Below are 23413 nucleotides of genomic sequence, written 5' to 3'. Positions count from 1 at the left end.
TTCTTAATCTTCACTTCCTGTGAAACTGAAAGTATAATTAGACTGTAAATGACACGTCTAATAAAATCCCTTATCTTACAAARACTTTAAAAGAGAAAGAAAGAAAAGCACTCGACGGTAAGTGGTCCATCACGAAAACTCCAAAGAATAGAAAAATATTTTTCTAATTAGCAATCTCTTGTTGCCCAACAAATTGTTAATTCGTCGTCCATTCACACAACAACACCTGTCTTTCCTATTTTAAGCATAGTTCCATCCAATATCTTACCAAACGTGACGAGAATAAAGAATTAGCGAAGCGTGTTGTCATGCTGTCTTGAGTCGCACTCCAGAATCACAATTACTGCCTCTTTTTCATACACAGACCCTTACTGTACTCTCAAACACACACGAACCACGCAGGTGACATGTTGTGTTCTTCGAAAAAACCCTTCCGATTGTGCGACTCCGTTACAAAGTTTCCCCAAATCAAAGAGAATGATAGCAATATTGAATTGGACTCGTTGGAAAATTGTGAAAAAGTAAGTAATAAAAATTTTAGTAAACAAAATAACTTGACGTCTCCAGGACGATGATGATGACATCGAAGATAAAGATCAAACGAAACAGCTCAACTTGAACGGATTATGCAAAAATAAACAAGAGCTGAGTGAGTGTTATGTCGACGAAATTGTTTTGCCAGGCGAGAGCTTGCAATCGCTGTCGGATTTGAAAGTGTTGAGTTTGAGATCTAATGGCATCCAGAATTTTCCAAACAGTATCCTCCAGTTGGTCACTTTAGTCGCTTTGGACTTATCTGATAACAGTCTTTTAACTCTACCCCCGGAGATAAGTCTTCTAGAAAAGTAAGTAAAACCAAGGTGTTGCGAAAKAGCCTCTTCTCTCCTGCTAGAAACTGCGATGAATGAACTTCCGTTGTTTCTTTCACGGTTCCTCGCTCGTCCGAGACGCATATGATTAAAATAACATAGACCCGATGGTCAATTCGTGCGTGTCAGTAGCGCGTGCTTCTTCTCTTCGATTTTTCTTCAAATAAATCCTAAAGTTGGGTTACGTGAACGGTGGCCTTGAAGTGTCCTGCATGTGCATGTGCAAAGTTCCGATCCACAACTTTCGTTTTTTGTAGCCTCAACGAACTAGTCTTGGATCAGAACTTGCTCAGTGTTTTACCGACAACTTTATGGGACCTCAAACACCTTCAAACGCTCAAAGTGGCTAGGAATCGGCTTGCTTTGCCGCCTGACAAGCCCGAAGACATGAGGGCTCTCATCCTTGCTGTAAGTACCTACCACAACTCATTCAAACCTTTTACAAAAAAAATGTGACAGGAATCAGAGTTAAAGCCGGAAAATCGCCACAAAAACGGCTTGACTACCTTAAATTTACGTTCAAATCGGCTTAAAGGCAACATAATTTTGGGCAATTACGGGGTAAGTGAGGCAATAACATTAGCATTACCCAACCCAGTTCGCGTTAATATTACAGAACTTAACGGAACTTGACGTAAGCGAGAACAGCATTGAAAATTTGGATTTGAGTGCCGTGGAACAATTACAGATTTTGCAATGTTCGAGAAATTCTATAACACACTTAACGCTACACGGAAAAAACTTAACGTCCATAATAGCAGGAAACAACAGTAAGTGTCACAAACATTACCACACTTGCACCTATTTAAATTTTTCAGGACTTAAAAATTTAATCCTCGCACATCCCCCAACAAATTTGAAACACCTAGATGTATGTTACAACGAACTTGAAACTCTCCCGGACTGGTTATCTGGTTGTAGTGAACTCCGGTCTTTATTTGCAAGTAACAATCTTTTAACATCACTTCCAGATCATTTGTTTTGTAACGAAATGCCGTTTTTGCATACTTTACAAATTGCTTATAACCAACTCCAGTACCTGCCAACAATACAAAGAAGACTTCCAATACAAGAACTTTTCCTTCAAAACAACAGTCTGTCCTCACTTCCAGAAAATTTTTTCCGGTTTGTGCATTCAATCCGAGTGTTAAATTTATCAAACAATCGATTGTGTGATTTGCCAACGCCTGAAGAACTTCTCCTGTTGGAAAAACTCTTTTTGACCGCGAATTGTCTTATAGACAAATCCTTGGAAAAAATTTCGCCATATTTACGCAACATTCGAATTCTGCACGCAGCCTACAACAGTTTTACGTCTTTACCGGAAGATTGCTCTACTTATTGGACTGAAATTGAGGAGTTGGTGTTTTCCGGAAACAAACTGTTAAAACTTCCGGAACGTATAGGGTGTCTCAAACATTTGAGCGTCCTTAGAGTCCACTCAAACCTCTTACAAAGTATCCCAAAATTGTCAAACTTGTTATGTTTGAGAGTTTTGGATTTGGCCCACAATCAGCTAGACAGAATTGATTTAACAGCTTTAATACCTCCAAATTTAAAATTTTTGGACTTGTCGTGTAACACCAAGCTGCATGTGGATTCGCAACAGTTTAATACTTATAGGACGCAAAGACCAATGAGTCTTGTTGACGTTTCCGGAAAAAATCGGACCACACTTCCATTGACACCATCACCATTTTGTGAAAACGATCTCACTGAGTATAGCTGGAGTGTTGGGTTTTCCGAGACAGCAGGTTGCAAACAAAGACTTTATATTTCCCAAATCCGATTACCGGCTTTTTGTAACACTGAAGGTCTTTTTGGTATGTTTGATGGAGAAACAAACAACAATATCCCTGTAGGTGTTGATAAAGTAAGTTTCATAATATCAGCAATTTTGCACTATTTATTATAACCATTTAACATTTTAGGTAGTTCCAAGAATTCTCTTAGAGGAACGTACCGTTAAAGAAACAGCTTCCGACTATATGAAGTATACAATGCTTTCAGCTCACCGAGAATTAAAAGATAAAGGCCAGAAACAAGGCCTTAATGCCATCATTTGCCACATCCTTCGTACTAAACAATCTGTAGAATACTCGTTTTGCGCTAGTACTAAAAAGTACCTTATGAAAATTGCAAGTGTTGGTGACATTCGAGTGGTTCTCGGCCGAGCTACAGGCCCAGTCCGACTCCTCCCCGTAAAACAAAGAAAACAAATTCGAACCAATCCACAAATTCAACTGATGGTACCTGACCCAGATGTAACCGAAATTTTCCTCGACGAACAAGACGAATTTATGATAATGGCAAACAAAAACTTATGGGACGTAATGACCCCTGAGAATGCTATTCGTGAAGTGGCCCTCCAACGAAACGTAATTTTGGCGGCTAAACGACTGCAAGATTTAGCTCAAAGTTACGGAGCCGAAGAAAATCTAAGTATAATTGTGGTTAAATTTAACCTCATGGGTACTGACGTTGATTTATTAATGAGAGAATTAAGGCAAACCATTAGACGGAACAAGTACCAAAGTGATAGTACAAACTCCTGCCAACCTGGCTGCTGCTGCGAAGCCCTCAGTAATGAGTGTGTTAACTGTGAGAAAATTCCAATTCCGCCGCCTTTGATCCTGAATGATGACAGGTCATCCCCGAGTGGGCAAAGTGAGCAAGCATGTAGCGATTGCAACTCCTCGGCGAAATTATTTGTAAACCAATTAAATCGCTCTGCTCGAAGTATCACTCCTTCTATTTTTGAAGCAGCGGAAGTTAAAGCAAGTCCAGAAAGACGAAGTTACCGGGGCGTTGCCAAAGCATTGAGAGCTCGGCGTGAAGAAGAAAAAAATCAGAACGATTCTGATTCGGCCCTTTCTGAGGAACAATTTAAATGTTGGGAATACATGCTAGAACAAAACACACAACTACTTTTCGACAAGGAGTTGAATACCCTAACAAGAAGTATCCGGAAACCCCAATTTTCCATCAAAAACCCAACTTTATCGCGAAGTAACCCGCATTTATCAGATAATAATAACAATGGAACGTTTTTGTCGAGACAGTTTGGCAGTACAAGATCTTTTAACCCTTTGTTAACTCGGTCGGGTTCAAAGTTTGCCCTTGACAAGAAGTTATTGGGAGGGCCTCATGCTGCATATTTTGGGAGTTTGCAAAGGTTAATGCCGTATAACCTGGAGTATGATTTTGCAGTGATGCACGAGAGGGGATTAGCGGATTCGTTAGATTTGGATCGAATGCAGCAGTACTGGGGAGTTACCACAACAGAATTGTAAATTTTAAACGATATTGTATAATTAAAATTTAATAATAATAGTTAGTTTTAATTAGTTTAAGTTCAATCAGAACATAACATTTAATCACAATTCTTCAGAGTATAAGTTATGTACTAATACCCCCTTCAGTATGTTTAATACAGTTTCCTTAAAAGTAGATAGCTTCTGTGTTCGAGTCGAGCGCCTCCAGCTCGGCGCCAAACCTCCCTGTTTTGATGTGACGTCCCGGGGTCGCGCCGCCGTCGCCGCCGCCAGTAACGTGACGTAAGAGCGCCGGGACGTCAGTATTAGTGCAGCGGCAGTATCTATGAGTGCAGCAGCGTCGTCTCCGACTTGCTGGTCTTAGGTAACTTACCATGTATGACCACATAAACGACAAGCAGTGGTAGTGTGTTGTGAATTTAAAAAAACCGTCCCCCTTAAAAACGGTAAGTTTCCCATTTCGTAAATTTCTCAGAGTGTAAAAATTCGGTTCGCGCCTTTTGAATTTCCAAAGCTGGAAGTAATTCGATTTCCATAGCAATAAAGTTTAATTAATTTACAAGAGCCGAGCTGTTATCTCTAGCAAGTGTGTGGAATTCAGGTGTATGGTATGAAATTTTCAGTTGTTTACAGTGGCGCTTGGATTAATGGTTCAGCCTTGAGGAACGTCCCCTTGCTGTGCCGGAACGTCCATAAATAAACCTTGCACGAAAACTGGAATTAAAATCTCGGATTTTTCATCGCGATCGACGAGATTAGAACGTTTTCATGTTTCACTTATCGGCGTCTTCAATTTCTTTTTTCTACAGAAACAATTTGTTTCGGATTTTTTCTGTATACACAGTTGATGAATAAACAAACTACAGTTCCGCCTGATTTATTCAACACGTAAAAATGAATGTCATCAAATATTATTACAGGGTAAACCGATAAACCCACGACATATTTAAGAGTCACGTAACTCTAATGTTAATCAAATTATTTCAGGTCTACTTTATTCGGACTTTCAAGTCAAGTATTTAGGAAAAAAGCACAAGTGCTTCGAGTATTATGCAAATTTTTATCGGGAAACTTTACGACGGACCGACGCAAAACGGGCCTGATTCTGAACGACAATGTAAACAATTTCGATAACAATGTCAAGAAAAATAATTTAAAAAAATATTAAAGTGCAGATAACAACAAAGCAAAACAACAAACCTAACATTTAGTGTCTAGCCTTTTCACAACCTTTCTCATAATACCTTACGTAATTAAAGATTTAAAATATTAGACATAAAATTTGTAAAATTGATTCTCCTGCTATTAGCATCAATTCGGACCGGTCACATTAAGTTCGGGTTTTGGAACTGTAATTTTAAGATGTCTAAGTTTCTAAAAGTTTTAAAAGACTGATGGTAAATCTTTCTCATCTAAGTACGTCAAAGAATCAAAACCTGTCACAGATAACTTGCGATTTTTGAAAAAGTTGTTTTAAGTAATTTCCTTTTCATCCCCTTCTAATTACCCTTGGTTTCTTCATCTATAATCCCACATCGAATTTTCAAAATTTTCTAAAAACCCTCAAAAAGTATACATGCTGTAATGAAATGAATTCCTGCAACATTGATTACTCTGTCGAATCGAAAGCCGTCCCAAGACGACCACCCCGACCGTTTATCCTGATTAAAATCAGCAATCGATCATCGTCATCGTCAACGATAATTCCTCTTTTCGCCACTTAAAATTGAATTTTCCGCATGTTTGATGGTTTGGCGCTATGCGGGCGCATCAACCTCGTATTGCAGACGAATCATATGCATCGCGTCGACCCGCTGACCTTTGCTCTTTCCATTGTTTCCATTATTGCGGCAGTTGTTTCGAAGTGCACGGGCCGCTTTAATTCGGACGGTTACGACCATGAAATTGCTGCAGCGCTCGCTTTCGTTATTGCGGCCCCACGTTGGGCGACAACGATAATCACGACCGGAATCGACGCTAATTCCCCTAATCCCGAAATATGGGCATTATGCATTTATCGAACGGAATTTACGCGTTCGACTAAATCCGGGAGGCGGTTTAATGAACCGATAAATCAAATAACGACAGGTGAGGGGAGGTGGACGCTCTTGTACCCGCCGATCTGTAATTCGGACGGAATTGAAAAGTCGATTGTTTATTTACGTTTCAGTCCCCGCGACCCCGATGCGGTGCGACAAAGTTCTGAGATATTGAACTTTCAGAGTGATTTTTACTGGGTAAGGGTTGGCAGTGGCCTATCTGGGAGCAATTTGCGGTCATCTAGGGCGCAATTAGCGCCGGCTGGGACGGCGCACCGCCACCACTACGATTAATAACTCAACTTGGGACCGAAATTGGGACGCTCATCAGCCTCTATATTATTCACTCCGGTGGCAGGCAACACGTGCGTCGACAGCAAACTAAGCAGATACTGATTTGTCTACTATTTTCAGGCTCTATTCATTTTTAACGAAGTTTTTTTAAACATCTGTCCTACAAATAAACCACCTTAAAGTATTTATAGCATCTAATTCAAATAACTGAAAAAAAAAGTAGGCAATCAAAATATTTGTCTCATGTATAATAAACCCACAATGTCGCTTCCGCAGAGTTCAAATTCAATGTCTTTAAAAATAGATACTAAGCTTAAAATGTGTTAATTCATTATTAATAGTAAAACCTCTGAAAAGACAAAGGCATATATGGGTAATTTTCCTCAAAAACGATGCTATGAGAGGATCAATCTCGTGTATGGAGTCTTTGGAGAGAGTCAAAGTGACACAACTTCTGTTGCTGACAATTTGTTGTGAATATCGTCGGCTTGATTAAACTAGCGTTGGAAAATTTGCATATTATAATGGATGCTCGGGGGTGGATTCTGCATTTGACAGTTCTAGTCGGCATTGTAATTTATTCGTCTAATCGCAAGTTGCATAAGTGATGTCTCGTTGGTAAAAAAATAATTATTCGGATCGACAGCTATAAAATCCCGTTGTGAATAATTAAATAATTAAGACGATTCCGTTACGGGTATTTACTTATGCATAAACAATTCAGTGTAGGGCGCAAAGACTTTAAAGTCGAAGTTGACGGAATGGAACAAAAATCAAAGTGGAAAATCGTAGTTTAGTCTTTAAGGGTGACATTTCGCGTTACCAATCTTGAATAATTCAGCCGGTTAAACTCGGAATTTTTAATTGAATCATCAACTATCGAAAGAGTAGCTTTTCGGTATATTTTTAGAAATGATTAGATTTCTTTGTGCAGAAAAATGGCGCCGCTAATGGAAGCTAAACATTGCTCTTTTTGCTTGTTTTAACCAATTTTTCCGGTTGAAATTTCCGCTTTTCCTCTGTATTAAGCCAATTTCTCTCTGTGTTAACGGCTTATTGGCAGGTTTCCATTTTTTAATTGCAGCGACTAATTAAATTTTAATTGTGTCTTTAACATGACGGCCGCAACGTTTGATAACTCCTGAAATTAATATACGTCACTTTGACAGCAGCCACTTAATAAGCTAATTGCCGTTTTTGACAAACCCTCTGACCTGCCGCTCCGGAAGGCCACTTTCGCGAGAAACCCGCCAACAATCGGTGCTTTGTTCGGATCCGGAGCGCCGCTCGGTGAAAAGCTCCCGGAGCTGGAGACCGGAGCGTAACAGTGGTTAGTGTATTCAGTGGGGACGGCGGAGGGATGCTCGTGCGGGGAGGGGCGCGGCCGTAGACGAGGAAAGACTACCGATCGATGAACACTCCGCACAAATATGGTTTATTTTACAATTCCTACTACTCACGTCCTTGCGGAACGAATCCTTATTCTTCCCTATCAGAGACGCAAATGTATGGACGGGACGTTCACATGGGCCACCACTCCAGCAAGATTCCCCCTCGATTGACTCACCTTGGCGAAATGCGCGATAAGAGCTTGACGTAATTGATTATTACAATGTACTCGTAATTGCTTTTGTTCATTTTCTACTACAGTTTGACAAACAATCGATAACATAGTTAGAGGCAGCGAAGCAAGCCACTCGTTAACAAATTATTATAACGAGCTTCATTATCGCCGGTGACAGACAGATAACGGACCGGAAAACTGAACAATCAAACTATTTCCTCGCTTTCAGAACCCCTCGTACAACACCATCAACGGGAATAAAATCAATTCCAACAAAAAAAATTAGACAGAAAAGGCTCTAAAAAATAAGTAAAAAAGATCTAAAAATATGCAACGCAGTGGACACATCTTGTCTCCTTCAAAACATTTATAAAAAAGTGATTTTACAATAAAATACAATTTTATATACATAACTGCCATAACTGATATAAAGTAACCTCACCTTTTCTTCTTTACTCTGTATCGTTTGTATTCGAATCATAGAGTACGTAAATTGTATTTTTTTTCTTTCATTACCACTTATGCTGTTTTACAAAAAAATGTCTATTTATCGCTAATATCATGATTTGCATATTTAAAACAAAAAACTGTAGATTAGAATATTAAAGTACAAGTTGCAGAAGCACAAAATTGAAATTCATTTGAGGAACAAATGAGTGCTTGAAGAACTTTCTGCAACAAGTGTTTTATACTATTTTTTCTATTTTGCCGCTTTATATCATTTTAAAAATTAAGAGACGAAAATTTAAAAAAAAATTCTAGAGAATTTTGGGACGGTTGGGACATTTATGTGGAATAATTTTAGGCGGCTGTGTAAAATAAAAATTATAATTCTTATTTTCACATTTGAAAATGAATAGTGAAGAAAGTGCATCACTAAAATTAAATTAACGTCAACGACTTATTAAAGCACTCATATGACGTCATTTGGGTGCTGGAATAGACTTATTCTAAACGCAAAATAGAAAAAAATACATTCATCCTCAACGCTGCTCGTATGCCATATCTTTGAAACGATAAGGTTCTTGACAGGTTTTCTCCGACATTAAAAGTTTGAAAAAAGTATTACTTACACCCTTCGTTTAATTCAAATTTGCATGTATACAGTGCGTTTTTTTTAAGTGTCGCTATATGGATTTACGTGTTAATCCTTCTGCCTCTTGTTATCTGTTTTTATCTTTGCTTAGGTTAGTTAGACATCAAATACCTTCGTAAGAATGTTAAAAAGGTTTTTTTCATTTTCATTTTTTCTGTAAGAGCTGAAGAATTTCTTACTTGATTCTTGTGTCCAAAATTCTCAGTAGTTTTACGTTTATAATGACATTTTAACCACCTTAACTTTCGTGAGCTTAAATTTTCGACTTTAAACGTAAAAATAATTATTTTTTATAAATAAGAACAAGTTCAGGTTATTCTTGCAATGTGCATTTATTAGAAAAATAATTGATTTATGAGCAACAACAAAAATTTGCTTCAAATTTTTACCACAACATAAGCCAACACAGCTAACACAGCGTATAATTTTTACTATGTCAATCACTATGGCCACTGTTAATAAAACGCATATCAAAGTAACGTGTTGCGGCTTTTAAGAAATAAAACTTCTATTAAGTGGCAATGTTTTTTACATTTTCCAAGTGAATTGTCTGGATTCTCTTTCATTGTATTTTAAAGACAATAAAAGTAGGAAAGTTGGAAAAGTGGTTTTATTAATCGTGCTTGTCGAAAGTTTGTTGAGTTGCGGATTTAAAAAAATAAGTTTCAATTTGGTGATCGATTCAAAATCTGGCACGTGCGAAGTGCTGAAATAGCGTTTCCTCGCTTCGTCACTTTGTAAAATTTTCAGTGGGTCTGCACCTGCTCCTAAAGCTGAAAAAGCGTCAATTATCGATTGTTTTGATAGTAAATAAGTACGCCATCGAGTGGTGGCCAAACATTCGTATCAAGGAAGTTAAATTAAAGTTGGGAATAAAGAAATGGAGTTTTTCGTCGAGGTGCAATATTTTAACAAAAATAATAAATAAGAAAGTCCGAGTCTAAGGTGAAATCTAATAAAGCCTAGTAAATCCAAAAACAAACACTCGTTTCTTAAACAAAAGCGATTGAGTGTTTACAGAACAAAGAGGTCGGCAGCGTCGCGCTCGCGGCAAAAACCCATTGAAAGAGATGATTTCAAGGGAAAAAAGGAAAAAAAAACGAAAGATGCAAGCCTGAAAGCCTTAAAAGAATCGTGCATATTTACGGTGCAATTTCGTTAGGTTTTCGTCCGTTTATCTAATAAATTAGGTCAGGAATGTAAAGATGGAAGTTGTTGGCGCGCTACCGGATGAAGCATTTTTCTCTTTTCCTTGAAAGAAGTAAACTGAAACTGAAAGCAGATAAGAGCTCCAGGTATTCATGCTTATAAAAAATTCATAACGTCTGAAATTTCCCCGTGACACTGTCATATTATACGACGTAATAAAATGGGATAGAAAAACGAATAAAAGATGTCGAAGGGCTACCGAGTAGGACAAAAGGCAAATGAGTTGACTGTTAACGTCCGCAATAATTCACCTACGTGATTTCCTCCAAGGCGCTTCCATGTCTTCCATGCCCGTATCGATCTAGCCTTATTCCATACATGCAAATCAAGTTAACAAAATTAACAATAAAAATAAATTTAATATTTACAACATAAAAGCAATGTAGACCAAAGCAAAACCGCAATTACACCTGCTTCTAAATTAATTGGAAAAACAATTGCTGGAGGCGCCGGGACATTAAAAACTTCATTAGATTCAAATAACGATAACTAGAAAATAATTGCGGTTCTAACATGTGTGTAGCAATCACTCCAGATTAATTTTACTTTCAACAGCGTGCCAAAAGATCCCTTTCCCTCGGCCATTTAGAAGGACCGTGTAAAAAGCCTAATGTGGCTTCGTACATATCCCTTCTTTTGACAGCGACTTAAGACGTTTTATCGAGCAAACGTTTTATTTACCGATTCCTAAAAAAATATTCCTAATCGACAATAAAAAATAAATTGCTGCTTTATCTGGGTCAAGATCATCCTCATAAACGTCACAGCCGATTTATATAATTGTCCATATTCGAAACGAGCTTTTTGTTTGTTTTTCATTTTGCGTACATTATGAAAAAGAGCAAATGATCAAATATCACCCGACTGAATTTCAAAAAACGGTTAATATTTGATGACAAACTGTTTGTTCAGCTACTCGTACCTTATAGAATAGAAATTTATTTTTGTTAACGTGGCGAGAATGATTATTTATTGAAGAAAAAAGTAAAAAACCTAAAAATAAATATTCAAACGTGCAGCACGTCCTGCGTCCGCCATTTACATAAAAAAGGTCCTTATCGTAACAACCAGAAATTAACACCGTGTTACAAGATAAAATATTAGCGGCTCCGAAGTGGCTGTCGTGTCCACTTGTGCTAATTTACGGTATCGTGCGTTTTTAATGTTCTAGCGGTCTTCTCGCGACGCACAAAACAATAAATTTTCCTGACGGATCTAAGAATCCGGGAGTGGTCATTCGATAAATTTAATGAGATTCAAGACGTTGGCGTTAGCACAAAAGAATTATAGATATGACCTTGGACTTAAAATGAATCTAGATGAGTATCTATCGGTTTATCGATTTTGGTAGCGCCCTCTTGTGTTTACCGTCCCTTCTATGTTTACGATCCTTAAGATGTTTAATAACGTTCGGCTTAGACCAAAATATGCACGAAAGATCTAGACCACAGACGATYGCGTGTCTGGTCTAGACCTTTACCGGGTGTTAAATAAAAGACACAAATGTGCCAATTTAATAATTCACTAGGTAATCAAACCCCAAAAATGACGTCACTACTCAACGCAATCGGCATTTATAAGAACTCAAGGTCATGCAAATGAAAAATCGTCCCAAACCCGAATCAGCTGCTGTTTGTGCTGCTATTGATCGCGTTTTTTTTTTCTTAACCCTTCCGAGTTAATTAACAAAAAACTGTTTGTTCAATAATAGCAACCAATTATTTTGCGAGGATATAATAAAAAACAACATTAGACCGCCTCGGGTAAGTTTATGCGACATTCCGAATAATAATCGCGTCGAATATCGGGGTCGACTGAATCCAGGACGCTCATCACTTATGCCCCTATCTCACGATACTCCAACAATTAAAATATTTTACGAGGTTGGCGTGTCTGGCAGCGACCTTGGCGCAKTGGGGCGCCCGCACGAAAAGGAAATGTATTGCAAGGAAGAACCGCAAGGATAAAATTCGATGTTTTGAATAAATTCTTTGCAAATTTGCAAAGAAAAGTTCCTTAAATTAAATCGTTCCTAAGATTATTTAAATATTTTTTTCATATTTTGCAGCAGTAAGACGCTAAACACACTATAGATTTTTTACATCTACAAAATCGCTATGTATTTTTCTCCGAAATTTGAAGATTCCTTTTAAAATCTAAAGTGTTAAGATTATTAATAAAAACTGAAAGTGAAATAAATTAGTAACAGGATGTCCTACGAGTAATAAAGCACCTAATTTTTTTCTACTTTGCGTTCGTACTAAAGCCCAGTTTCGTACTGAACAAATATCGTAATATACTATTACCATTTTGGTTGCTTCACCAAAATTACTTTTCCATGGTAATGTGGATTTGGTTTTAATAAATTAAACATAGTAACCAACTTCAAACTTTAATTTATAAAAAGTCAAATCTTGAACCTGATGACAACATAATCCCCATTTATGAAAAAAAAATGTTTCAAAAACGCTTCGCAGGTTGCATCGTAATATGCAACGCGATATCTAAATTAAAAATATGTACAATCAATTTGTTTAATTAATCAAAAACCAAAAATTGTAATATCAAAAATTTTTTTAGAGGCTCGTACACGAGTAATTACTCGTGTGACATTTTGTACACTGAAAACTTTTTCTGTGATTTTATTCTTTCCCAATTTTGTTCACTTTTATATTTGTATTTCTAAATTGCTCTCCTCCACATTCGTACATATTTCGATGAGGTTTGCGCTAATTGACCATAGATGGCATGTCCCAAATAACTGTAATTAATCGTGAAAAGGCACAAGCCAATTTCCGCAACCTATTTATCATTTTTATTGTTGGATTCCAGCGGTCTTATTTGCAATTGACCTAAATAAGCCAAATATGGGGTCAGCAATTCATCGATCCGCCTTCAAATAAAACCCTATTCCAAACACCCTAAACATTAATAATAACAGCGCAATACATAATTTTTGTTTTTTATCAAAAATTTCTGCGGTCTGGATGCCATATCGTAACTACTTTCGGCTCCCAGAATTCGCGTATTTTGCATATCATTGACAAACTTTTTAAAAGCGAGGACAACGACTCTGTATTGTGCGTGTCGCGAATAAATTGCGTCTCAGATCTTGATATGGCGGCCTAATTAGTTTGGAAAGCGTCAGAAGCGTGGATTTTTTTCCCTCCGCTAACATCTGAAATCAGAAATAATTGTTTTCATCCAATTAAAGTCGAATGCGACAATTTACGCCTAATACAGAATGGCCGATTAATTTTTAAATAAGATATTGTCAAGTACGATTTGATTACTCAGATTGCTAAGCCTCCTACTTATTATAAAACATTTAATAACGACAAAAATTGAGTTTGCTTCAATTCTTACACTCGAAGCAAATTACAAGCGAATGAAAAGTTCGCGATTTGCGAAATCTAATAAACATGAACAGCAAGTTATAGCAAGATCGTATCGGTTGCCATTACACGACCAAAACAAAAATTAATTTATTGCTTCTTAATTTCACGTTGAAAAAACAACAAACGTTGATTTATCGTCTCCAATCGATAACGACATAACGACCGAATGGCTTTAATTGTTAATTCCGAGCTTAGTCGATCATCAAATCTGGCGCATCCACTAAATTGCGATGTTTCTCGCTAAATACGTTAACATGTGCTCACATACCCTAAAAGCTCGTTCATCAGTGTACATACATTATGTCTTAGTGTTTTGCCCGGCGCATCCACCAAATTTGTTGTTCACAATCCAACGTTGTAAAACTATAAAATTAAGTCTTTTGAGAGTCAATAAGTAAAGTTAAATCCCAATGGCTCCCTTTTATGGCGGGTCAAAAAATCATTACCTTCGTAATGTCCCAACCGGTACGTTAAAAGTAAGATAAAGCACGTTTGGTGTAACTCTTTTGTTTTGTTTTCGTTTTCTCTCGTGTTGTTTAAAGCATCTCTTGACATTTTCGTAAGTAGTGCGTCCCCCTTCCGTATCAAACTACACGGAAGCGGAAAACCCATTTAAGACGCGATGCGGTCTAAAATACGACCCCCTTAAGGTCCTCATAGAACTTTACACCTCTGCAGCATCTAAACAAGTAAAATATCCATATTTTTCTCAAGTCGACCTTTCGCTCGCCATTTATTGTCTCTCACTTTTAAATAATTCAACGTGGTTTCTATTTCGGCCGGTGCGCGACAGTATGGCGAGCTTTAATGCGAGTGCGGCAGCGGCGTAGATCGATTTGGTGGCGTACTCGGCAGTGCATCCGCAGAGAAGCCAAACTTTTGACCCCAGAACGTACCCCTGACCTAGTCGTACCGAGGTCGGCCAAATGCCGCTCAGTTTTTCCGTTAAATTGCGCCGGAAACGCGAATGTTTAACGAGACAATTCACATTTACGTGACATATAAAGGGGCAGCGTTGCGTTTGATTAGCGCTTATTCGTAACCTTGAACTTTTGCCCAAATCAGAGATACACAAAGCGATTAGGCATAAGACCTGTTCACTGCCGGTCGAATTAATTTGAATTCCGATGGTCATCAGAGCGACTTTTTGGAACGATTAATAACATCGATGATAACATAAAACCGGTAATTGGTGCTTACCCTCAAAATCCGATTGGTCGTGCTTCTCTTCGGATCGATTTTTCTCTGCTTTCCACGTCTACTAAGATTCAATCTAAATTAGATGAGAGAGAGAGTGCAGTATCAAAAAAAGAGTAGAAGAAGGTTAATTTACTGGCGAATGAACACGTGACTTGTCCCATACAAATGATACAAAATTTAGAGTTGACAATTGAATCTCACCTCATCCCCCAAAATAATAACCATATCTATCATTTAACAAGAGTGATGAATGTAAAAGAGTTTCGTCAATCTCTTCAAAACTTTGCTCTTTACCTGTCTATAAAGAAGCTCATTATATTTCTTGGTAAAAGTGCTGAATCCTGAATATATATAATACATAGAATAATTAATTCCCACAAGCACTGTCGTTTGTGATCTGATAATTAGTGCGTCGTTGACAATATTGAAGGGAACAACCGTAATCACCCCACGGAACAATTATTCTAAGATGAGAACAATGAAGAGGGAACAATGCATATTAATAACTACAATTAATGGCCCGTCTCACGTGTAAGATACGACATGTTGTTTCCTGTTGTCAGAGAAGGAAGTCCTTCCACTAATCATCGATTAGATTTGCGTCACTTAGCTGCGATAATTTGTTGAGTAAATTTGGAACCACGCAATCGCTTTTCATCGAGAAAATGTAATCGTTATACAAAGAATTAAGCAGCATAATAATATCCCTAAAGTTCGTATAAGAAACTTGTTCATTTAACAGGCTTGCTCCCTCGTCTACACACTTTAATAACTTCGGAAAGAGGCCGTTAAATCCTTAATACCGGCGGTAATTAATACTTTTCCATACGTGTCGGAAAAACTTTCCTCGGCGTAATTAGAGGAAAATGCAGATTGAGCTCCTGAGAATCTAGTTTACGTCTCAAACTTAATCTAAGAAAACGGATCTCGTCTCAATGGATTCCGTGGAGATATCCTGACACTAACGTATAAAATTCTTCACCTCGTTCGTGAAGATTCAATGTCAGAAATCTTTTATGTGCCGGATGTTTTAGGTCTTAAGCGCTAATGGAATTGTTGTCTGTCCTATTTCACCTTTAAAAATATTTTAAAGCGATCTACGCTTTAATTGTGAATCCTAATGATGATGTGGTGTTATTATCGAAATCTTCGTTCAGATGTGGTTGGGAAAACTTGCGTGCAAAAAGTGTGCATGTCATGTCCACACCTTGGATTTTTAACTCAGATAACAGTTAAAAAAAAAACTAAATTACATGTCAGTTTTTTATCAAAGTGCGGATTGGTGATTTTTCGTGCTTAATTAAAACCATTTGATGACTTATTCCAAAGCTGTAATAATTTTTTCTTCTATTGCAGAAATCTGGGCTTGCGTCACAGCCTGTCCCAACGTAGCATAGCAATATGCCACCGCATGCTGAGTATTGTTGACATTTATTCAGTAAGTATACAACAAGCTTGCCATTTTCAGAGCTGAACGTAATTACACTCATCGCTTTCAATGTTATTGCAAAAAAAAAATATCGAGATCTATTATAAAAAGGGGATATTCCCATATATCGCGCTGCAAAGCTCCCGCTGCAATAAATCAAATCGATTTAATGAAAATCCCCTGAAATTTTCAGTTCATTTCAGTGAAAAGCACACAAATGATACACAGGTAAAACCCTCAAATCTCTCATTAATGAAAATTCCAAAAAGCTCGATTGCTTTTCCTTGCCGATAATTAGCGTAACCGCCACGCGTCCGAACTTTTCGACGAGATTTCTTGTAATAATGGAGTAACATCTGTTTCTGTTTTCTGGTTCCGACCCGGAACTCTTTTAAACCGCTATCGATCCGGCATTCTTTCCATTGTTTAGCTCATCGAAAAAAAAGTTGGCCTAATGAAAATTTATTTCGCTCTGTTTGAGATGCATTGAAGCGCGGAAATGTCCGTCCAGGGCAGCATCAGGCGGCGTCAAACGCAAACCGGACTAGTTAAATTACCCGGATTAAACGCCGATGCAAATAAGCTTAAACTACGGATTCCAGTCTTGCTGCCGCGCTTGCATCCGCACCTGCAAATCCCCCAGTTTTGAACTCGCTTCCATAAATAAGCAAGACGCTAGGGACCACTTGAGAGAGACAGCAAAAAATAAAATTCATAATAGTGGAGTTAGAGGCCGGTCAACCGGGTCTATCCCGGGTCTCCAATTAGCGAGCTCACTCTGATTGTAATTAGTGCAGTGCTAGAGCTCGTCGCCTAGGGCGCTGCTCTCGCTGCTATTGTGTACGTTCCTAATGGGATCATGTTACCTGTGTATAGGGATGGGCTCATTATGTCCGTATTTCAACCGGGTTGATATAGCAAATTTTACGTTCCGCTGCAGCCAAGAGAAAATAATTACAACGTAGAAAAACGCAGAAGCCCCGGAAATTTCGCTACCCCGTCGATATCACAAACAGATAAGTCGAAAAAAGATATTGAAATATATCACGTGCGCACACACCAATTTAACGATCAGGCCAAAACATAGTCTTTCAAACCTGTGTATGGCCTGCCGAAAAGCCAAATCTTTATATTTATGGCGCGTTGTCAAACTATACATATAAGCTAGTTATACCTCTAGACGTATCTGATATTAATTATTCACTCCTCTTCTAAAACACAACTTCCAGACAACTTTAAGTTTGTTTCATGTTTTATAAAAAAAAAATTGGCGCCCAACTTGCGGCAAACTGTATACCTAACCACCTATATAATTTTTCACTTTTTTCGTCGAAAAATAAGTATTTCTTACGTGTAAATACGTAGGTAAATGTTCAAAAATAGATTTTTCCAAATCTTGCCCTTCAATCTCATCTATATAATTGCTCCTTATTGGTAATAAAAAGTCTTATCGTTCTTTGTCGAATCTTTTATTTTGTTTTATGTTCGTTTTACTGCCTCAGCCTAACCCTAATCTCTTCCCACTCGCATACCAACGACCGTTGTGCAAATACATTAAATCCAAACAAGTGTTTAAATCATCGGCTATTCCGTTTATTTATAGGTTGTTTTGTTCCAGAATTATTGAAAAGCGATGACGGGAGCGTGGGCGGCCTGCTTACTGGTGATTCTACTTCCCTCATGCATCCCTTCACCGCACCGAGGCCGCCACCATCCACCCGAGCCTCACGCCGAAGCCTACCATATGTCTCGCGACCCCTTCGACCCTCATCGAGACTCGGAAGAATTTCGAAGGGACGCCCCGGACGACAAACGAGAGTTCACGCGTCGCGACTCCGAAGATGATCCCCTGGTCATCCAGACTAAGAAAGGAAAAGTCCGCGGCATCTCCCTTACGGCCGCCACAGGAAAAAAAGTAGACGCGTGGCTCGGAATCCCCTACGCGCAGAAACCGCTTGGAAACCTCCGGTTCCGGCATCCGCGACCCGCAGAAAAGTGGGAAGGAGTGTTGAACACGACCAGCCAACCAAATTCTTGCGTGCAGATTATAGACACAGTGTTTGGAGATTTCCCGGGTGCGACCATGTGGAATCCCAACACACCGTTGAACGAAGACTGTCTTTACGTGAACGTGGTGGTGCCTAAACCGAGGCCGACTAGTGCCGCGGTGATGGTGTGGGTGTTCGGGGGAGGATTCTATTCCGGGACAAACACTTTAGAAGTTTACGACCACAACATACTAGTTTCTGAAGAGAACATTATTTTAGTTTCGATGCAGTATAGAGTTGCTTCGATCGGATTTTTGTATTTCGGAACGCCGGACGTTCCGGGAAATGCAGGGTTGTTTGACCAAATGATGGCGTTGCAATGGGTACATGATAATATTGCTGCATTTGGAGGAAACCCCAACAACATCACTCTATTCGGAGAATCAGCGGGTGCTGTTTCAGTGTCCCTGCATCTACTTTCTCCATTATCGAGAAACCTATTCTCACAAGCTATCATGGAGTCTGGAAGTGCGACAGCACCTTGGGCTATAATCTCGCGTGAGGAAAGTATTTTACGGGGATTAAGGCTAGCAGAAGCTGTGGGTTGTCCGCATGAACGTCATGAAGTTTCCGCTGTTATAGACTGTTTGAAAAAGAAAGATCCTATTGATTTAGTCAATAACGAATGGGGAACACTCGGTATATGTGAGTTTCCATTCGTCCCAGTTATTGATGGAGCCTTCCTAGACGAATCTCCAGCACGGGCTCTTGCAAATAAAAACTTCAAAAAAACTAATATCCTAATGGGTTCTAATACAGAAGAAGGCTACTATTTCATCATCTATTATTTGACCGAACTCTTCCGAAAAGAAGAGAACGTTTACGTCAACCGACAGGAATTCCTCCGGGCTGTAACTGAACTGAACCCTTACTTCAACGCGATTTCTCGCCAAGCAATCGTCTTCGAATACACCAACTGGTTAAACCCCGACGATCCAGTGAGCAACCGCGATTCCCTCGATAAAATGGTAGGCGACTACCATTTCACTTGCAACGTCAATGAATTCGCCCACCGATACGCCGAAACCGGCAATACGGTCTACATGTACTACTACAAGCATCGGACAGTAGCAAATCCATGGCCCTCATGGACCGGTGTGATGCACGCAGACGAAATCAACTACGTCTTCGGAGAACCACTTAACCCCACTAAAAGTTACACAGCACAAGAAGTCGATCTTAGCAAGAGAATCATGAGGTATTGGGCTAATTTTGCCAAAACGGGTAATCCGAGTCAGTCGCCGAACGGTGTTTGGACACCCACTTTTTGGCCTCCGCACACAGCTTTCGGAAGGGAGTTTCTCACCCTCGATGTCAACTCTACTGCCACAGGGAGGGGACCTAGACTTAAGCAGTGTGCCTTCTGGAAGAAATACCTACCTCAACTTCAACAGCAAACAAGTAAGTTGCTGTCAAGCAAATCCGAGGATTTGTCAGCGCGGATCGGAGTTTATGCAAATGCAATTTCAGTCAAGCGAGTAGCTTTTATTTCGTTGCGTAACGAGAAAGTTTCGGACACATTTCGGAAGGAATCCAATTAAGGCGATTGTGTTTAAAAAATCGACGCAAATAAACGTTATGTTTGCTCGTTTTATAACCAGGACCTGCTTCCTTACTACAAACTTGATCAATTCCGATTCTTTATCGCTTTTTGTTTTGGTTGTTTAATAAAGTTTGCGTTGTCGTTTCCCAGATCACAAGCTTAACTTTGAAATGAAACATTGTTATGCTTGCTATTCTATTCCAATTAAGCTCTGTAATTGAGGCAATCAACCTGTCACGTTATTTTCCGATAACAACAATAAGACATGTCGAGGTATCGAAATATACTCACAGAATCCGAAATTTGTTTCGGAGACTTTATTTATATTTAAGTGGGCACATTTGCGTCCTATAATACAATGACTGCGGCGAACCTTCCAACGACCACGGAGCACCCCGCGGGAATACCGAATGTCTTTTTTAAGACATGTGTCCAGAATATCCTCATTGCTATCATCTCGGCATGAACACGATCCTTCGACACCCACACCCAGATTCCTTTTTCACTTTTCTTCTTTTAATGAAAACAAAATGAGAGACTTTATTATCGACGCACTGATAATCACTCTTTAGATTAACACCGAAAAAACTCATCGTAAAAATTAAAAAATCGATACCGAGATAATTGATTGTGCAAATTTTTATTCCATCTTTAAAACTAAACTTTAAGTTATAATAAATCATTTTGTATTCTCAAACAACAAACACCTTGCAGCGTTCCTGTAGGTTTCACTTTCGTCGTTTATCTCTTGCACACTGCTCTTAAGATCCTTTTTTTCATTTTCAGTTTACCTCGCGAGAGTTTCCCAATTAGTGTTTACGTTGTCATACTGAATGCTTGAAGAAATCGATAAGTATTTTTTCGTGAATGTGCTGAAATTTGTTTTTTTCAGGCGAGCTTCTAAACCAACCGCCCCGGCAAAACTGTACCGACGCGGCAAGTTCGTTACAGTGGTCAAGAGATAGCGCTGCCGGTTTCCTGATGGTCTCGACAGTGGCGGCGTTCCTCGCAGGACCTTTCTAATTTAAAAAAAGTCCATTTAGGAGTACCCTTGAAGCGCATTATAAACCAGCGCCTTGAAACATATCTCTAGTTTTGTGTGTGAGGTATTCAAAATCAACACATCAAAAAAGAAAAATGGGATCGATTTATAGATTTTCGCTTTTATTGCTACGTAGAGTCAATCAATGCTGCAGCAGACTCGCTTGTGACGTAACAAAATTCATGTTCACCCGGCCTATACAGGTGGCTGCAATGCGATCGGAATTGTCGAATCGCTGAAAGACGAAAACGAGGAAAAGAAAATTTTCAGTTTTTTTCTTTTATATCGGTGGTTGTGCTGACGAGAAGGCGCTGCCAGCGACCATTCGCACTAAATTTTTATACTACTTGTATATGATACGGACCAGTGTTACGAGGTTGCAGAGATTGCTTCTTAGCAGCTTAATGTTAGGGCCTATAACTGTTAGTACTTAGCCACTATCACTTAGTTCTAGGGCTGTGCATACATATGAAACGAATTTTCGTGTCTCCCGGATCTGTCGCTCACCCAGCAAAGATGGAAAACACAGGGACGAAGACCCTGACACAAATGCCAACCTAATAACAACAAATACTCTGCTACACTATGTCTTTGCTGCCTTATTCATGAAATAGTTGACAAATAAAACTATTGGATCTCTCTATCCTAGTCTAGTAGATAGTACTCTAGTGCCTCCGCGATAGTAGTATTAGCGTTCTGAGTGATTTTTATCGATTTAAAAAACATTCTCATGTCACACGATCACTCAGTCGCCTTTTTTCTTATGCTCGCCCTGCATTTACTACTCAAACATATCCAGATTATGGTGCAAAACAATACTATCTAAAATAACCTAAATAAAAACTTAGAAGATACTCTCAAAAAAACTGTATATAATTAAAGACAACTCATGTTTAGCTGAATTGAATGTTAGTACCAGGACGCGGACGCCATGTTACCATCCCCACCTCACCAAACCTGTGAATACCCCAATCAGTATTACCGACTCTCCCGCTATACGTGCCACTAGACGTTCCGACTGAAATTTCTTTCATACAATTATTTTTCTTATTAGAACGAAACATAGCGTCCGCAGTCACTTTGTAGATAGGTGTTAGTTAAGTTATTGGCATCGATAGGTAAGAAGTGGCAATGCTTCTGAATTAATTAAAGTCAAACTAATAATTGTTATCACCGAAAGCAGATGGCGTCGCGGAAAGATGAAAAACAAGATAACGCACGTTTTTCGTATTCCCGTTTCACCTTCTGTGAAACGACCAGTAATATTGTAAATTTTGTAACGTTGTCGTAGATTTTCATAAAATTGCACTGGGTGTGGCTATAGATAATAATCGTTATAATTTTTTAAGATAAAAATTCAAATTTGAGAAAAAAAATTGGTTTCTTCGACACGATGTACTAGGATCGCTTACTATGTAACAAATGACAAAGTGTTAATTGCAGTTTGATGTGAGCATTCACGACAAAATGTATGATGTTATTTTATTATTACGAGTAAAAAAAAGTTTTATAAAACTCTGACTGGCAAAAACATTTCAAAAAGAAATTATATAAAACAATGTCTCGAAGAATAAGTATTAGGTGTTCCAAAAAATAATAATAATGAACATATCATTATAGGCTAGTCGAATAGAATAAATTACATATCCATGCTTTATGATATTCAGTACAGTTCGTAGGCTACTTTGATTGCTTAGAAACGATAAAATCTTTGTGATATATATTATTTGTATGAGTTGTAACCGAACCGTTGAGTACCTAACTGAACCAATATGTACCTTTTGCATTGTGATGGACCTGCAACTTTACTCTTCCAAAATATATCGTTTCTAAGTATTTGAAAATCGTTCAAAATGGCTTGTCAGATTCTTCCAGTTTCAATCTAAGGGCTACCTTTGAATAATAGTTAAGAAGAAAAAGGAAATTAACTAAGTAAATATACTTTAAAAGCCTAATAGAACAGCGAAATTAATAAAAAAAGATTGTCCAAAGCAATTTATTCTTCTTATGAATTTATTTTGTAAAACAATTTAAAACTTAGTTAATGTGATAAGAATATAAAAAATATTTAAATGGTATTCTACAGTGATTGTTTTGTTTTATTAGATTTAGATTTTTCTAGTGTCAATTGTTTCATTATATCGAACAGTTCCGTTAGTTGATGCATCTATATCTATTTATGCTACTATAGATGGCCTTTAGTCAACAGTAAAATATGCTTATTATTTAAAAATATATTGTAAAATATGATTATAAATATATTATATTATTGATTATATAGGATTGTTGTAGGCCATTGGCTGTATAATTATTATTGATGATTGATTGAATTAAAATAAATGAATGCTTGTACAGATATTTGACTTTTATTTCTCTCTAAAAAGTGCAAGTCACATTATGCCACTAG

The 23413-nt window shown here is 38.2% G+C and overlaps 1 protein-coding gene across 3 annotated transcripts; it reads left to right on the top strand.

Annotated features, from left to right (window-relative positions):
- Positions 1–333: 333 nt before the first annotated feature.
- Positions 334–23318, top strand: LOC123013750 (acetylcholinesterase-like). 3 transcript variants are annotated; one of them, XR_006413283.1, is made up of 8 exons: positions 334–521; positions 568–845; positions 1127–1277; positions 1329–1430; positions 1486–1639; positions 1688–2742; positions 2801–4590; positions 16301–16369. XR_006413283.1 is itself a non-coding variant. In XM_044412499.1 (4 exons), exons 3-4 carry the CDS (start codon positions 18007–18009, stop codon positions 20985–20987), a joined length of 1947 nt encoding a protein of 648 aa, XP_044268434.1. In that variant the 5' UTR covers positions 4172–4590; positions 16301–16382; positions 17992–18006; the 3' UTR covers positions 20988–23318. The 3 variants fall into 3 exon arrangements, 2 of the variants coding, with proteins under 2 accessions (XP_044268434.1, XP_044268435.1); XM_044412499.1 differs by lacking the exons at positions 334–521; positions 568–845; positions 1127–1277; ... (1 more) ...; positions 1486–1639; positions 1688–2742 and adding exons at positions 17992–19822; positions 20857–23318 and having other exon boundaries at positions 4172–4590; positions 16301–16382; XM_044412500.1 differs by lacking the exons at positions 334–521; positions 568–845; positions 1127–1277; ... (2 more) ...; positions 1688–2742; positions 2801–4590 and adding exons at positions 12068–12109; positions 17992–19822; positions 20857–23318 and having other exon boundaries at positions 16301–16382.
- Positions 23319–23413: the final 95 nt, after the last annotated feature.

The sequence above is a fragment of the Tribolium madens genome, unplaced genomic scaffold (assembly GCF_015345945.1).
Source record: "Tribolium madens isolate multiple individuals breed KSU strain unplaced genomic scaffold, Tmad_KSU_1.1 Scaffold_96;HRSCAF=242;Tcas5.2_LG5, whole genome shotgun sequence".
NCBI lineage: Eukaryota > Metazoa > Arthropoda > Insecta > Coleoptera > Tenebrionidae > Tribolium > Tribolium madens.
The sequence above is the reverse complement of the archived record's forward strand: the minus strand, read 5'-3'. Positions and strand labels throughout refer to the sequence as shown.